The sequence below is a fragment of the Capricornis sumatraensis genome, chromosome 11, assembly GCF_032405125.1.
Source record: "Capricornis sumatraensis isolate serow.1 chromosome 11, serow.2, whole genome shotgun sequence".
Classification (NCBI taxonomy): domain Eukaryota; kingdom Metazoa; phylum Chordata; class Mammalia; order Artiodactyla; family Bovidae; genus Capricornis; species Capricornis sumatraensis.
This window is the reverse complement of record NC_091079.1, coordinates 73,746,984-73,765,038: the sequence shown is the minus strand read 5'-3', so window position 1 is coordinate 73,765,038 and position 18,055 is coordinate 73,746,984. Positions and strand designations below refer to the sequence as shown.

Here is an 18,055-nt window from a genome sequence, read left to right as displayed (position 1 = left end):
CACAATAGTGGAAAGTGAATTTCTGCTGTTTAGAGCTCCCCAGTCTGTGTGTTTTTTTTTTTTTTTAAATTGTTGTTGTTATAACAGCCTGAGCAAACTGATTTGAAAATCACCATCGCCGCCGCCACCACCACCACCATCGGCCACGGTAGCACCAGCATCTTGCCCATTCATTAGTATTATTTTTATCACTACTGACTAAAAATAACCATCTAATGACTCTTTTCCTGACTTCTGGGCACTGTGTTAAGGGGCTTCCCAGGTGGCGCTGGTGGTAAAGAACCCGCCTGCCAATACGGAAGACATAAGAGACACAGGTTCAACCCCTCTGTCACGAAGATCCCTTAGAGAAGGGCATGGCATCCCAGTCCAGTATTCTTGCCTGGAGAATCCTCATGGACAGAGGAGCCTAGTGGGCTAGTCCATAGGGTAGCAAAGATTTCTCAGTTCATTTAAATCAGGAAGGTGAATGCCATTATTACCCCATTTTCCAGAACAGGAAACTGAGACTGGGCACTCTGGGTCTTCCTTGTACCTAATAAATGATAGATGCTCAAGTCAAACCCAGGTCCATCTGACTCCAAATCCTGAGTTGTTGTTGTTGTTTTTTTCCTTTTGACTTCTAGCTGCCTCTAGTCAGATTAGAGTTTGGGTTTAAGAAAGAGAATTTCTCAGAAAGACCAGCGAGTTGGCCTTTTCTAAGAGGAGGTCTTTGGAAATCTTCCAAGTTTTGTTTGTGAAGTGAGAAAGTGTTAGGCCTTCAGTTGTGCGGTGACCCCATGGACTGCAGCCTGCCAGACTCCTCTGTGGGCTGCCATTTCCTTTGTTTGTGAAATCACCTATCAAAAATATTCTCTTCAGGACTTCCCTGGTGGTTGAGTGGCTGAGATGCCACGATTCTAACGCAGGGGTGTGCTGTGTGCTAAGTCACTCCGGTTGTATCTGAATTTTTGCCACCCCATGGACTGTAGTCTACCAGGCTCCTCCATCCATGGGATTCTCCAGGCAAGAATAGGGAGTGGGTTGCCATGCTCTCCTCCAGGGGATCCTCACCCAGTGATGGCACCTGCTTCTCTTACGCCTCCTGCATTGGCAGGCGGGTTCTTTACCACTAGTGCCACCTGGGAAGCCCAAAAGGATCATAAGCTCTTTAAAAGTTTAGCGTGGACACCAGGAAAGATTGAAGGTGGGTGGAGAAGGGGACGACAGAGGAGGAGATGGTTGGATGGCATCACCGACTCAATGGACATGAGTTTGAGTAAGCTCTGGGAGTTGGTGACGGACAGGGAGGCCTGGAGTGCTGCAGTCCATGGGGTCGCAAAGAGTCGGACCCGACTGAGTGACTGAACTGAACCAGCCCATCCAGAGAAGCTGTCCTCAACACGTGGTCCTGCAGAACACACAGATTATGTGAAACACCCGCACCATTCCATCCCAGAAATCCACTGATGGTGCTCTGTCTGTGCCTGGGTCAGATTTTTAAAAAGTGAGTGTAATGGACAGAACACTTGCCTATTTCAATTTCCTGTCTATTAAGCATATATCTGATTTGCACATAATTATATTAAGCTATTTTATGTTTAAAACATCAACTTTCCATCACTGAGGGAATTCATGTGTTCCAGACTACAATATTTTCTCTAAGTCAGTCAGTATACCTGACATAACCTTGGGATTTAACAACAGACTCAAATCCCTTTGAAATGCTTATTAAAATTGGTTTGCTCTTCAGGCCATTTCTTTTTTCTTTTGCTTCTCTGTTCTTTGATGCCTTGCACCACGGGTATGTGCTAATTCCTTGAATGGGTGAGGTAAATGGCTTATTCTTAGAGCAAGCCGTTTCTGGTATGTACAGAGAATGTTTATAGTCTCATCCTGTGATCCCAGAGGCACTTTATTTCCAAAATACACGGTATTTGGAGATAGAACAATTGTTCTTCACTGCAGACTTCACTCTTTAGTTACAAGTTTGTCTGGCTTCAGCTTTGTTTTTAACAGTAAAGCTCTGCACTGTGGGCCTCAGATTCCTTTATAAATGTTAGCCACATCTTTTGCTCACCCAAGAGAAGTGGGAAACATTTGCTTGCTCAGTCCTGGAAATGCAAGCAGTTAGAAACTAAACAGTTTTTCTCCAGAAAAGGGACCTTAAGAATCATGTGGTCCAACCTCCTTTTTATACATTCAGACACTGTGGTCCAGGACAGTCAAGGGACCAGTCACCCCCAGTGTCATGTGACTCACTCCATCGCTTTGTTCAGGTCCCTGCCCAGGGCTAACCTCATCACACAGTCTCCCAGAACCAGCCTATCCAGAATATACCACACACTGTGGGTCTCTGTATCCTTTTTCTGTACATTAAAAAATATATATATTATTTACATGCATTCATGATCTTTCTCTCCTAGAACAAATATAGTTTTCCTAAGTTTTGTTTACTGCCATATCTCTAGAAACTGCCTCATAATAGATGCTCAATAAATTCTAACTGAATAAATGAAGCTACAGATGAGAGCAGAGTATCCTGGGGCTGACAATGTGTCCCACCAAATGTGAACGGTGCCCCCCTTTTTTCTCCTGGTCCTTCTCTCCCCCAATCCAAACAGCACCAATCGTGCTGATGTTTACTGTGCTTCAAACACAGTAAACACACTTTACTCAATTAACTAATTTAACCCTAACTATAAACCTACAGGGCTTCCCAGGTGGCTCAGCAGTAAAGAACCTGCTTGCTAAAGCAGGAGACGTGGGTTCAACACATATGTTCAATCCCTAGGATCGGAAAGATCCCTTGGAGAAGGAAATGGCAACCCACTCCAGTATTCAGAGACATGGGTTCAATCCCTAGGGTCGAGAAAATCCCCTGGAGAAGGAAATGGCAACCCACTCCAGTATTTTTGCCTGGGAAATCTCATGGACAGAGGATCCTGGCAGGCTCCAGTCCATGGGGTCACAAAAGAGTCTGACACAACTCAGCAACTAAACAACAACAAATAAACCCTATAAAGTGGGTATGACTATTACCCTACTTTTCCGATGAGGACACTCAGGCATAGAGAAGCTGAACAACTTGCTAGGGGGCCCTGGGGTTGGTGGTGCTGGCATTCCAATCCAGAGCCCACAGAGGTCACTATTCTGTTAGACTTCTTTTGGGGGGTGGGGGGCACCCCGACCTATGAACTTTATACTTTCTTCACCTCTTCCCCAAGTGAATATTGGGGGTGGCCCAGAGGGTAACCATGCTTCTTTTATGCTTCTTTCACAAAAACGAAGCTCAGCTAGAGGCAAGAAAACGGTGAAGTCAGGCTTTACGGCCAAGAGGACAGATTCAAGAAGGTGGAGGCTGGGTGGGAAGTGGGGACGGGAAGACCTGATCCACAGGTGAGCACACAGGTGGGGGCCGGAGGAGCAGGGCTCCCAGAGCCGGGGACGGGATGAGGGGGGAGCCCCGCATGAGCACACACGGGGCCAACCACGTGACCACGGCAGGTAAGGCTGGGCAAAGTACCAATCGTGAATCACTGTAAAACGCCTCCAACCCCAAACCCATTCACTGGAGAATCACAAAATGGAAATGGACAGCAATAAAGCCAGGTGTCTAGGAAAACAGGTTAAGGACAGGTAAGACACCCGTGCATCGCGTCTAACGAGGAAAGAGCCGGAGCTGGAGGCGGGCCTACTTGCGTGAGAAAGAGGACCGCTTGCTCCCGGTGGCAGACATGGGGACCTCAGGCGCCGAGATGCTGCCGGTGCTGCTCGAGGAGCTAAAATCGGCTTCACTACCTGAAAAAACAAAGGCGGGGGAGAAGCATGAAGGACGGGAAACTCGAAACCCGGGAGCCCGCTGGCCGATGCCCTGCCCTCTGAGGTCCCCGGCTCCCGCGTTTGCACACGGACGCAGCACGTGGCGGGGTTCCAGCGGTCCCAGGCTCCCAGCGTTTTTGTCAAAGCCGACGAGAGGAGGCGCAGGCAAGAGGACGGCGTCGCCTAAACACAGCCTGGAAGCACCGGGAGGCCGGTTTCCTAGATGCCGGGCTTCCCGCGGACGAGCCGCGGTCACCCAGTCCGGAGACAGCGCCCGCCGCTCCCTCCCGGTTCCCCAGAACATGAACACGCCGACCCCAACGTTCGGCAGCATGAAAAGCATGCTTGGCAGCCCAGAGCGGTTTTTCCAAGAGAGTTTATCTTTCGGCTTTGCAGTCGGCTAGCCATACTTGAATTTGGCACGTTAGGGTCTGGAGATAATCAACCGGCTCGAAATAGGAGGAAAGCCTGCGCTCCAGATAACACCTCCAAGCCCCGCTATCTGATCCTCCACTTCTCTGACCACAGCTGCAGGTTTTCTAAGAAGAACACAACCTTAACAGAACAGCAGGAACTTAACATTTCCAGAGGGTTGTGAAAAAAGTTCCCAGTGGCCAGTGATGGAACCTAGGAATGATCATTGAAATTTGAAACCGCAGTTTTTGGGAGTGGGTAGAGGGGTTGTTTATTAGTTTACAAAGATCACAGTACATTTTAAGCACAGACTAGGGTTCAGTGTACAATTGAAAACATGCTGTGTTGTAGAATAATTAACATAAATTCATTTTTAACAAAACAAAGTTTTGAAATAGTAATAATGGAAACATTCCATGGATTGCCTGGAAGTTCAGGGGCGTGGAAGAGGTAACAGGACAACAGGAAGAAAGGATTTTTTTTTAAAAGATGAAATTCCAAATGCTTTTGCAAAAATCAATTGAGACACACGATTTTATTTGATCTTGTTTCTCAACTCCTGTGCCACAATTTGTGACTCTTCTGGCCTAGAACTCAGAACCAGATCACATTTCTGACTGAGGAAACTATGAATAATCTAAATCCCTTGAGTTTCTGATATGCAGTGACTAGTAATCATTATTATTTTGAATTTAATTTTTTTTTTTTTTAGGCTGCGTTGTGTGCATGTAGGAGCTTAGTTCCCCTACCAGGGGTCAAACCCATGCCCCCTGCTTTGGATGCAGAGAACTTTAACCACTGAAGTCCTGATGATCGTGACTCTTTATTGAGAACCTACTAGGTTCCAGGCCCTTGTTTAAGATTCTTTCTATTCCTTGACCTATTAATCTTGACATCTTTGTAAGGCAGATATTAATCTTGTCTTCTACTGTTGAGGAAGCAAAAGCTGATTTATTTGCCTAAGGCTTGTGGGGGATGAATTCTGTCCAGAACCAAATCCCCATACTAACCCTGTGATAACATGTCCCAAGAAGACCTTAAAAGAAGCGGGAGCTGGGGAGGTTCCTGAATCAACTACCATCTCCCTGACAGCCAAGATGAGCCACAGGGCAAGAGGCGGCCAGATCGGCCCACTGGTGAACAGATGCTCTTACTGATGGCATGTTTTCGTTTTGCTGAAGGGGAAGCAAGCAAGGCAAAGAGAAAGATCCCTTGTCTGGTTTCTAGGACCTCTCGGGAAGGTCAGCTTCTTCTGGAAAAGAGATCAGGAAGGACCCCTTAGGGCAGATGACAGCTGTGAATCCCAGTTCCCAGCAGAATTCTGGGAGGATTAAGGTAGCAATTTATCAGAACCGGACTGACTATTCCTTCTGGATTTGAGACTTTGTCTAAGGATGTAATGAGCTCCCAGAAGCTCCTTGAACTTAATTAGTTGCCTCTGAGTAATGCGTTGGCTAAACTATAGTATTTCGCAGTTTCAAGGACTCATGATTGGTAATGCTACCCAGGAACACAGTAGTCCTGACAGTCTACTCCAACTCTGTCTGCTAGCAAATTACCAGGTTGGTTATAAAATGATAAAGGTGGATGATTTTCAAAAATAGGTCCTGTGGTTGCAGCCATCAGGGTAAGATATTATTTTCTGATGTAAAATTATTACTCTGAGACACCCAATTTTCATTCTTTAAAAGGTATGCAAAGACCCATCAATATAATTTAACTGCCTGCATAAAAATGGAAATTCTAGAACAGAAACAGACGTTTGGTGAAAATCCATTGTTATTTAACGATGCCTCTGACCTGCAGTTATTGTGTGTGTGTGTGCATCCGCTAAGTTGCTTCAGTCGTGTCTGGTTCTTTGTAACCCTGGCCCCATGGACTGTAGTCTACCAGGCTCCTCCGTCCATGGGATCTCCGGACAATAAAACTAGAGTGGGTTGTCATGCCCTCCTCCAGGGCATCTTCTCCCCCCAGGATCGAACCCGCATCTCTTATGTCTCCTGCACTGGCAGGTGGGTTCTTTACCACTAGCACCACTGGGGAAGCTCCTCTGCAGTTATTACATACCCTGAACTGAAGGGACCACGTTGCTCTAAATTTATTGCTTCTGGCACTCAATATATTGACTTGTTAGTGTTTGCAGGGCCTAAGGGCACTTTGTTCCTGTGCTTTTCTAACTTACCTTGTGCATATCAGAAAGAGACTGATAAGACCCATCCAGGGTACAACTGTATTTAGGACTATCTGAGTAATATTATAGTGAAGAATGTAAATGCTACTTACCTATTTCTGTTGATGACTTTAAAAAATATAAACTATTTAGTTTGCTTATTGTTATGTAAAGTCAATGCACTCTTTAAAAAAGGGATATACAGAAAAGTCAATTTTATTATGGCGTCTGAATATATTCTCCCCATTTACTAAACAGGGTAACTAAGAGGACAGCTGGAGACCTGAAAACCTCTTATGTACCTATTAGCTGCAGCAAAGATACCAAGAAGGAGAGGCACTCTTTATGTATTTGCTTTAAAGAGTACATACAACTAGGTGATTGCAGTGGGTACTGTATGTAGTTCAATGCTCTTGTGGGTTACTGCTACTGCTAAGTCGCTTCAGTCGTGTCCGACCCCATAGACGGCAGCCCACCAGGCTCCCCTGTCCCTGGGATTCTCCAGGCAAGAACACTGGAGTGGGTTGCCATTGCCTTCTCCAATGCATGAAGGTGAAAAGTGAAAGTGAAGTCTCTCAGTCATGTCCAACTCTTAGCGACCCCATGGACTGCAACCTACCAGGCTCCTCCGTCCATGGGATTTTCCAGGCAAGAGTATTGGAGTGGGGTGCCATTGCCATATGAAGAGAGCCCAGGTTCAAATCCCACCTCTACCGCTTATGAGATGGAAGACGTGGTAGGCACATTACTTCACCTCACTCTGCCTTGATTTCTTAATCTGTACATGGAGATTGATAATTATAGCACCCAGCTCATGGGGTTATTGTAAGCAATGAGTATGTATCTCCTGTCTCAGAAAAACACCTGATTAGTTGTAAGCTCTCAAAATATGTTAGCTGTTATTATTACTCTGCAGGACTTGAAAAGGCAATTTTTATTATACTATGCATTTCTTTTGTGGAAGACTTAGAAAACAGCAATGATTCAGAGGGGAAAATATAGCCTATAATTCCATCACCAAAAAATAACCTTTTGGTATATAGTTATTCAGCATTCATACTTAATACATTATTATGTAACCTAATTGTCTTTCTTTTAATAAATGAATAACTTTAAAACATTGCATATTTTGTTTTATTAAATCAATGAATATGTAGGCCACGTTCATTTTTCTATGATTAATAGCAAACATTATGTACCAGAAATCATTGTGAGCATCTTTTACATGTTAAGTCACTTATTTTTCATGACAGGACAGACTCTATGTGGTAGGGACAGCTATCAGACCATTTTAAAGATACGGAAGAGAAGTTGAGTGACACACACCAGGTAACACAATAAGAAGTGGAGCCAAGAGGGAAACCAAGCCGGCTAACCCCAAAGTGCCTGCTCTTAAACCCACATGGGCTTAATGGACACCCTTGAGCATACAGATTTACATTCTTGTTTGATTATTTCCTCAGAATAAATTCCTAAAAGTAGAACATTTAAACCACAGTATATACTCATTTTAAGACTTTTAATATATATTCCATAGGGATTTTTTGGATGACACGAGCCTAAAGCAGTTTAGGGGGACAAGGAAGTATTTGCCCCCATCTGCCGGTATGTAGACACCTATTGGTAAATCTCTGATGTCACAGGGACTGCTTCAGCAAAACACAGGGAAAAATATTTGGTTACTGAAGAGCTGTGCTTGAAAAGCTGAAGGGAATTTTAAAATGTGCATATCCAAATCAATATCCTCATCAATACTGTCTTCAAACAGGTACTGGGGTAGGTGGAGCAGGATGACCTTTGAGATACCTTGCAATGCTGATGTCTGGTGATCACACACTGGGCAGCAGACAGCACCTTCCAGCCATAACGGAGCTGTGCTTGCCGGCCTCCAGAAGCTCTGTGGGTTTTTGTTCAGTAGTGCTGCTGGATTCTCTTGAGAGGCCTTACTTTTATTCATAACCTTAGGGTAATGAGCATTCTGTGCATGTGATGGTAAGGCTGGGAATTAGAGAAGTAACGGAAAATGGAAACAAAAAACATGGGCAAAATTTACTGATAACTAGATGCATTTTTTTTAAAAACACTGTCTGTGATCCAGTCTCTTAGGACGTTATTATTTTTGCCTGCTTTCAGGACACTGTGGATTCCTTATTCATCAGAATATCACACAGGCCTCTGAGAACAGAGAACTCCTAACGTCTACGAGGTGGTAATAAGCCATCCTAAGGCACTGCTTCAAGCAACCCCAAACCTTCCTTTATCCTTTGTTACCACAAAACAATCAGATTAATTCAGATTGGCCACCTATATCTCCACCTCAAACAGAATCAGCAAATTAAAACACACACACACACACACACACACAAACCCAGACCCCCATCAATTCATCTTCCCATCCCCCGTCCCCACACACAGTTACACAGATCTTCTATTTAAAGATCTCTAGGGAAGGGAGAGGAGCAGTTTTCACTAAGGCCAAGTAGCACTGTTAAAAAGCAGCTGGAGCAGTGGACATGTGTAATTACAGATGAAGCTACTCCAAGTCTACTCAGTAGCACTGTCTCTTAGCTGCAGAGCTTAGCAACGGGGGCCCAGCCAAGGAATCCAAAAAATGCTTCACAGCTGAAAGAGGATTTTTGTTTTACTTATTGCAAACTAATCCCAAAACTTCCATAGGTATTTATGTCAGAAAGGGAATATCTGATCTAAAGATCAACAAATTGATTGAAATATATCTCTAAATATGTTATAAATATTTTCTTTCAGTTTATTATTTGTCTTTGAGTCTACTGTATAGTTATGTACTTACATTTTATGTTTATAGTTATGTATTTAGATTTATCAATACAAAATTATTCACTTCTACATACTTTAAATTTGAACTTCTATTTATAAATGTTTATATACGCTTTTAAATGTATGGCACTTCCATACGAACATCAATCAGAATGAAGATAAATCTTTTCTGAGATTATGATAAAATGGAAATGGTATTTACAACCTTTCAGGAAGACATGACCTGATATGTCTTGTATATCAGATCATGTCTGATGTAGAAGTGAATAATTTTGTATTGATAAATCTAAATACATAACTATAAACATAAATCTAATTACATAAAAATAAAATAGCAGAGTCAATGACAATAATAAACTGAATGAAAATATTTATAACATATTTATAGATAAAGGGCTAATTTCCTTAATTTACCAAAAGCTCAAACAAATTAGAAAAAAAAAGAGAGAAAAAAAAGAACAGAAAAATGGGCAAAGGACATGAACAGTCAGATGGCAGACAAAGAGAGAAAAACAAACAACCTATATATCTGAAATGCCATACAATCTCACTTATAAAATTAAAGATGGAAATGAAAAAAGATTTTTTTCAACAGATCAGCAAAAAAAAAGTCAGAGTTTGCTAACACTGGTTCTGTTAAGGGTTTTGGGGAAAAACACTAGTGTGAATTGGTGCAATGTGTATAAAAAAGAAAACTGTACTGCTGGGAACTTATCCTGCACAGAAGCATCCAAAAAGACAAGTGAATTGTCCATCAGTATTGACAGCTTAAGTCGGGTGGTACAGCGAAATCAATGGATACTCTACAATCATGAAAAGGGGTGACATGCACCTGTGTGTGCTGAGATGAAAAGACCTATTACTTCACCAGGAAAGCAAGTTACAGAAGAGCGGGTGTGGCATGCTTGCTTCTCTGTAAATAAATCTTTAAATCATAAACTGCTACATGTACAGAACATTTTTCTTGGGGAACAAAAAGAGATCTGGTAATGATGGTTTCCCTTGAAAACAGGACAATGAGGATTTAAAGAGACTCTTATTTTCATTTTATAACTTCCTGAGCCATCCGGCTTTTCTAACCAAGTGCATGTATTACCCTTGCTATAAAAATTATAAGTAGGGGAATACTACAATTATGGAAAATTGATTTTTTCCTTGAAAGTCTAAGACTTTCAAGGAAAATCATCATATAATAAAAGTAATCACACCATATAATGCAGTATTATGAGGGTTTGGAAGTCAAGCCACTTGGGTTTGAATTATGGCTCTTCTGTTAACTCTGTGGAGCCTCGAGCAAGCTGTTTACCCTCTCTCTGCCTCCGTTTCCTCATCTGTAAAACAGGGATGAAAATATGAAGAGTAGGTAGTGCTAAGGGACTGTGGCGGTTAGGTGAAACATGAAAAGAAATGAAGACAGTGCCTGGCACAAGCTATTATTATTTCTAAGTAGAATTATTATTTCTAGCTAGAATTATTTCTAACTAGAATTACTGATACAGTGGCTTGAGGGCTGGAAGAGGGCTTTTTCAGGCATCGTTCCCTTAAAAAGCCCCACAACAGGAAATGCTTTATCTCACTTGAGTCAGGCATTTTTGTAGTCACTCTTTACAAATGGTGGTCTTCCCTCAGTGGAGAGCATGTTTCTATTTTTAACTGTATGTGTGTACGTGTGTGTGTACACAATAGAGTATGTAATAAAGATCACAGTCCTGAGCGTCCCTGGTGGGCCAGTGGTTAAGAATCTGCCTCGAAGTACAAGGGACACTGGTTTGATCCCTGGTCCAGGAAGATCCCACATGCCGAGAAGAGAAGCAACTAAGTCGGTGCGTCACAACCATTGAGCCTGTGCTCCAGAGCCCACATGCCACAGCAGCTGAAGCCCAGACCCCTGGAGCCTGTGCTCTGTAACAAAAGAAGCCGCACAATGAGAACCCTGCACCCTGCAACGAGGAGCAGCTCCCGCTCATTGCAACTAGAGAAAAGGCCCACACAGCAACGAAGACCCAGCACAGCCAAAAATAAATAAATAAATAAATCAGATTGTATTAAGAAAATATCCACGGTCCTAAAACAAACTCCACATGGATGGCCTCCAAAAATCTCTAGAGTTGCTCCTACATTAGAAGCCTACTTTCAGAAAAGCCCAGGGAAAATGCCCACACCTTTACAACAGCTCAAGTCTTGGCAAAGGCCAGTCCCCTGAGAAAGGGAGGGAGGGAGAACGGGAGAGGAGGCATAGAGGGCCAACAGGTCAAGGATAACACCCTCAGGTTCGCTCCTTTATCTTGGCCTGGCTCAGCTACCTGTATTTGGCAGAAATACAATCTACCTGCCAACCAAGAAAAGTGGATGGAAGAAATGATAAGCAAAGAGCAGAGTATAAATAAACTACCTGAAGGGAAGAGAAAGTGAACATTTCTGACCAGGGCAAAAAGCTTATTAATCTCCCACAGGGCCTGAGGATATAACTAGCATCCTCTGCCTCACCCCCAAGGAAAATTAAGACTCTGCATTGGTTAACCTCAGCAGAGTACAGGGAATGAGCATGGGTCCGTTTGGCTTCGTGAACAATCCTCCAAGTTCCCTGGACCTGTTATCTTCATTACTAATAAATAAATGTGGTCCTGCCGATTTATCAGCGATGGCCAAGAGGTGAATGATAGAGATCAATCAGTTCAACCCAAGGCCCATCAGATGCCTCTGGGGTCCTCTGATACCACTGCCATGCACAACTCAGCATCTCCAGAAGGGGGCGCCATCCTGAAAGTTCACACACCAACAAGCTCTACCCAAAGGCGGCTCTGCAAAGCCTGGCTCCACCTCTCACTAGCCATGTGTTCTTGGCCAAGTGTTTTTAACCTCTGTAAACCTTAGTTTCCTTATTTATTTATGGAGTAAATCTGTGTGTCTGTGTGTATGTATATGGGCTTCATAGGGAGCTCTAGTGGTAAAGAACCTAAATGTAGCATGTGACAATGCCTGGGTTGGAAAGATCCCCTGGCGGAGGTACGGCTACCCACTCCAGTATTCTTGCCCGGAGAATCCCATGAACAGAGGAGCCTGGCAAGCTACAAGCCATATTGCAAAGACTGTGACATGATTGAAGTGACTTAGCAGGTAGGAAGCATATATATATATGTAAAACATCTGCTGGCTCATCGAAAAAGCAAGAGAGTGCCAGAAAAACATCTACTTCTGCTTTATTGACTATGCCAAAGCCTTTGACTGTGTGGATCACAACAAACTGTGGAAAATTCTTAAAGAGATGGGAATACCAGACTGCCTGACCTGCCTCCTGAGAAATCTACATGCAGGTCAAGAAGCAACAGTTAGAACTGGGCATGGAATGATGGACTGGTTTCAAATAGGGAAAGGAGTATGTCAAGGCTATATATCGTCACCCTGCTTATTTAACTTATATGCAGAGTATATCATGCAAAACGTGGGGCTGAATGAAGCACAAACTGGAAATCAAAATTGCCGGAAGAAATATCAATAACCTCAGATATGCAGATATGCCACCCTTATGGCAGAAAGTGAAGAAGAACTAAAGAGCCTCTTGATGAAACTGAAAGAGGAGAGTGAAAAAGTTGGCTTAGAACTCAACATTCAGAGAACTAAGATCATGGCATCTGGTCCCATCACTTCATGGCAAATAGATGGGGAAACAATGGAAACAGGTGAGAGACTTTATTTTATTGGGCTTCAAAATCACTGCAGATGGTGACTGCAGCCATGAAATTAAAAGACGATTGCTCCTTGGAAGAAAAGTTATGACCAACCAAGAGAGCATATTAAAAAGCAGAGACATTACTTTACCAACAAAGGTCCATCTAGTCAAAGCTATGGTTTTTTCAGTAGTCATGTATGGATGTGAAAGTTGGACTATAAAGTTGAGCGCTGAAAAACTGATGCTTTTGAACTGTGGTGTTGGAGAAGACTCTTGAGAGTCCCTTAGACTGCAGGAGATCCAACCAGTCCATCTTAAAGGAAATCAGTCCTGAATATTCATTGGAAGGACTGATGCTGAAGCTGAAACTCTAATACTTTGGCCACCTGATGCGAAGAACTGACTCATTTGAAAAGACACTGACTCTGGGAAAGACTGAAGCCAGGAGAAGGGGACTACAGAGGATGAGATGGTTGGATGGCATCACCGACGAGATGGATGTGAGTTTGAGTAAGCTCCAGGAGCTGGTGATGGACAGGGAAGCCTGGCAATCTGCAGTCCATGGGGTCATGAAGAGTCGAGCATGACTGAGCGACTGAACTGAACTGAACTGATATATATATACACACACACACACACATATTTAAGGTTAACTTATTGTTTAATAAAAATGTATTGAGCATCTGCTGTGTGCCATGTGTCAGGCCCTGCTCTAGGTGGGTGATTTCTACCTTGTAGAGCTGTGGTGAAGTTGCAATGAATGGGAAGTGAAATGCATGGTAAGTGCTTGGCATGCTCATAAATATTAATCTGATAATAATTATTAATAATGCAATGGTTTCTAAAACTTACTGTGTATAAGTGTCACCTGGGAAGTGGAGATTTCTGGGCAACACTCATAGAAATTCCTTTAGAAGGTTGGGAAGGGGGGGGTGACCCAGGAATCAGCATTTTAAGTAATTACCATAGATGATTGTGCAGCAGATGGTTATGGACCACACTGTGAGGAGGAGAGCTCCAAAGATACGGAATGCAGGGAATCTCTCTCCAGTCCGGTCAAACTCAAGAGCTTTCTTCCGCAAGTGGAAGGCGAGTGAGCAGAAGTTAAGAGGGCTTCACTCGACAACAAGGCACACAGGAGAGAGGAGTGTAACTTACAGAGTGATCTCTGCTCTTGCAGCCCTCCAGAAGCACGTTCCTGGGCTAGGTGCCTTCTCAGAGGATTGGAAGGAAAGGGAGAACATATAGAAGGTACCAGTTCCAGCCAAGCTCATGTGCACACATGTCAGTTTATAAAGCCAGTAGTACACTTAGCAGTTTATTCATGGTTTGAAGTCCTCATAATCCAGTTTTAAAGAGGAAGGGCTGAGCACTTTGGACTTGGGGGTATCAGCAATCATCCAACATTGATACAGCTCACAGCCCAGCCAGCTCTCCACTGGGTCATCCCATCAGCCCCAACCCTCTGGTAGGCTCGAGTTGTCCCTGGCTGACATGCCAAGTGAAACCAAGGAACCACACGTGTGTGCAGAGCCTCCCACACTGAACCAGCGTCTGGCACAGGCCCTTAAGAAGAGGGGCTTGAAGGGCAACCCTCAGCCACACGGTCTTCCGCTAAACTGGTCTGGGAAGGGTGGCCTCCACAGTGGCCGTGAACTTCATCCACACTGATTATCTTGTGGGCCTGGTAATAACACAAGCCCCTCCTCCTTGCAGAATTTTTTCACCCTTAACATGTTCCTCATCTTTGACTTGTCAAGTTTATTCAACTGAGTTGCTGCCACTTAGGGAAAAAAAGCCAGCTGGTGAGCCGGCTGCTTCTATTTAAGGAGACATGTTTATCCAGCGTTTACCAAAATGAGGTGCCTGCCCTCCGTGCCTGGCAGGAAAACCTAAATCAGAGAAAAAGCAGTACTCAAGGTGGCAGTGGTGGGTTCGGAGCAGGGGTGTCACTGTGGGGACAGCTGACGGGGAGGAAGGGGGTGGTGAAGGGGTGGGGGGAGAACTGGGGACTGACGTGTCACTAAGACTACAGAGGCAGAGCAGGGCTCCGATTCTTGTCTGGGACTGCAGGATAAAAGGGGGAAGGATGCGGGATGGGTCTTGTTCAAAGTCCCCTGACCTTCCACGCTTAGTGAGGCCCTGCTCTCTGCAAGCAGTTTGAGACCATGAATGGAACAAAATCACCCACTTGCTAAGGAAGAGGATGACATAATTTACAATTTGTTGCAGAGACACACAGCTGGGTTCTAAAACAACATTTCTTTCTTTCTTTCTAAACCTCTTTAAGCACAGTTTCTAAAATAGACTCCAAGACCGAACAGCCTCGACTGCCTCCGGGCATCTTCGTCAGGGTCACCGCCTCGTGGCCCGGGGCTCGCTCTCGGCTCCCAGGCTCCTGGAGGGCCGCCGCCCAGCACCCGCAGGGAGGCCGCGCCTCACACCGCCGCGCTCTCCTGACTTTCGCAGCAGCCCCGACCTTCCTCTTCACCGCACTGAACCCATCTGCCTCCAACTACATCACTGGATCTTGTCAGCACTTGGCCTGGCTCCACTTCAAATATTTCGACATCCTCTCACCTGGATGTCTTCAGGATCAATTCCTGAAGAATTTATCCTCTCTCTCTCTCTAGCATTTCAATCCCCATGAAGTTGTTTCTCTTCACTTTTTATGTGGTAGTACAGTTCAGTAGCCTCTGTTACTAGCTGTGTGACCTTGCGAATGGCACTCAGCCTCTCTGCGCGTTCTATGGACAGAGAATGCTAACGGCCGCTCGCTTACAGAGTTGTTCTGAGTTATGTAAACTAGTATAGGTAAAGCCTGTAGAAAGTAGGGCCTGGCGCTTGGTAAGAACTTCAAAATACTGCTATTAGTTTTATTTTTCTTCTCACGATCTCCCTCTCTGAATCATATCTGAGTCCCAATACACGATGGGCCCAGTCGGAGAGGACTTGGAGCACGAAGCAGGAGTGAGGTGGGGAGCACAGAGCAGGAGTGGGGTGGGGAGCACAGAGCAGGAGCGGGGTGAGGAGCACAGAGCGGGAGCGGGGTGGGGAGCACAGAGCGGGAGCGGGGTGAGGAGCCTAGAGCAGGAGAGAGGTGAGGAGCACTGAGCGGGAGTGGGGTGGGGAGCACGCAGCGGGGGTGGGGAGCACGCAGCGGGGGTGGGGAGCACGCAGCGGGGGTGGGGAGCACAGAGCGGGAGCGGGGTGAGGAGCCCAGAGCAGGAGAGAGGTGAGGAGCACTGAGCAGGAGAGAGGTGAGGAGCACTGAGCAGGAGTGGGGTGGGGAGCACAGAGCAGGAGCGGGGTGGGGAGCCCAGAGCAGAAGCGGGGTGGGGAGCACAGCACAGGAATGAGGTGGGGAGCACAGAGCAGGAGTGAGGTGAGGCTGTAGTGTAGGGTGTAGCCATGAGCAAGCATTCAAAACAAGCAAGAAAATAAACAGAAGATTCTCCCAGAGGATGGTAAAGATTTTGCCTCCTCCCTTTAGATTCTAAATTGAGTAAATCCTCAGACCTGGAATGTATTGACTGAATCTTCCAATTTCACAGGAAAGCCTCAAGCACACTAAACAATAGGGAGCTAACCATCGAGGCTTCTCGCAGGGTCGGGGGTCACAAACACACACTCAGGATACAGCATCTCCACGAGGGCGAGATTTGGTCAGTTCCTTTGCACACCTAGCAAACGTCATGTTGAGATGCTGAACCTGTTTCTTTAGAAAGAGGCAGACTTCCCAGGACGGAGATACATTAGGTGCTAAGAGAGGTCAACAAAGGAGAACACTGTTCCCTACTGGAAGGATTACGATTCCAGGAGATGCTCAGTGAACCAGCGAGCCCTGGAAACTATTCCCGACTATCAGAGATTGCGCCAGGAGGAGTGTGCAGATGGGCGTCCAGGGTGAAGGGGCGGCAGGAGGAGACAGCAGCGCTGCGGAGGGAGCGGAAGCAGCATCGGAACGAGGCCAGCAAGGCAGTTTAGACCCAGGTGAGTTCAAAAATCCTTCTAAGACACAGCCCCAAAGTTTGGTTGGATGCAGATCTTTCCATTTCTAGAACTCTGACCCTTGCTTCTCTGAGAAAACACATAAATGTGACCTTTCTCAGGCAGGTGGATAGGAAAGAAAAGGAAACATCTATGTTTTTCCTACTCCAGGGACACCGTAGCCTTTAGTTTTGTCTGAAGTGACTCTACTGACAATCTTCGATGATCTGATCTCACTCCTCCTTAGTGATCCCCGTTGATAAGCTGCACCGACTGAGACAAGGTGAGAGGCAGTGGCCAAGACTTGAGGTTACAGTGCTGCGTGGACCCGAGCCTGGACCTTCAGAGTGGGGCTGCGTTATTTTCTCTGAAACCCAGAAAGCTATTTTCCCACCTGCTGTCCGCATTGAAATACGAGTCTCAGAGGCACAGAACTGGATTAATCAAATTCCTTGGTTCTTGACACATGCTCCTCTTTGACTCATGCAAGACTACCTTTATTTTTATTTTCTAACTGGTTTCTTTATGTTTTTATTTCTTCACAGTTAATATTATAGTAAATGAAGAAACCACCCTCATCACAAACACTAGATGGTCGACACCAACATACATCTACTTCTTCTTCCTATTGCCTGTTCACCATTTCCTGGTTTTCATTTTTACAAAGAGTGATCACATCTATTTGAATTTCCAAATGGTAATTTTTTTCTTGTTTCATCTTTCACTTTTTAATAAGCAGGTTATCATGATATGTATAGTATTTGGGGAAATTTTCACTCAAAATTATGTTGCTAAAATACTTCATATAGTTATAGTACATTCATTCGACAACTGTATAATCGTCCGCTGTATGACTTATTCCATCATTCAGGTCTTAATTCTTCTGATGATGAGAAAATTAGTTCAGTTAATTCCAGCTACTCATCTAGCTAGGTTTTCCATTCTGATAAAGCATCCACTCGCATTTCCAGAGGCTCAAATCCTCCAAAGAAAACCATCAACTCAGTAAATCTACTTCTATGTTATATATTCCACGGACAAAAAAAAATGCTCCGTGGGTCACTTGTGCTTACACGTTTGTCATTATACCTCTTCCCTCTCATTGTTATGAAGAATCAAGAGTTAAACGTAAAACTAGACTCTGCTTTACCCTGTCCCAATTTTAGGATCCAACATGCCCAAGGTGATCCTTTCTAGCGTCATTCTGATGAGTA

The 18,055-nt window shown here is 44.6% G+C and overlaps 1 protein-coding gene across 3 annotated transcripts in view; it reads right to left on the bottom strand.

Moving 5' to 3' along the window:
• The window catches only part of SYBU (syntabulin), an 82,266-nt gene that overhangs the window by 10,960 nt on the left and 53,251 nt on the right, over positions 1 to 18,055 (bottom strand). For all 3 annotated transcript variants that reach the window (XM_068983730.1, XM_068983731.1, XM_068983732.1), the window contains one exon: positions 3,678 to 3,780. In XM_068983730.1, coding sequence (XP_068839831.1) covers positions 3,678 to 3,780 — 103 coding nt within the window. The remainder of the gene's footprint in view (positions 1 to 3,677; positions 3,781 to 18,055) is intronic.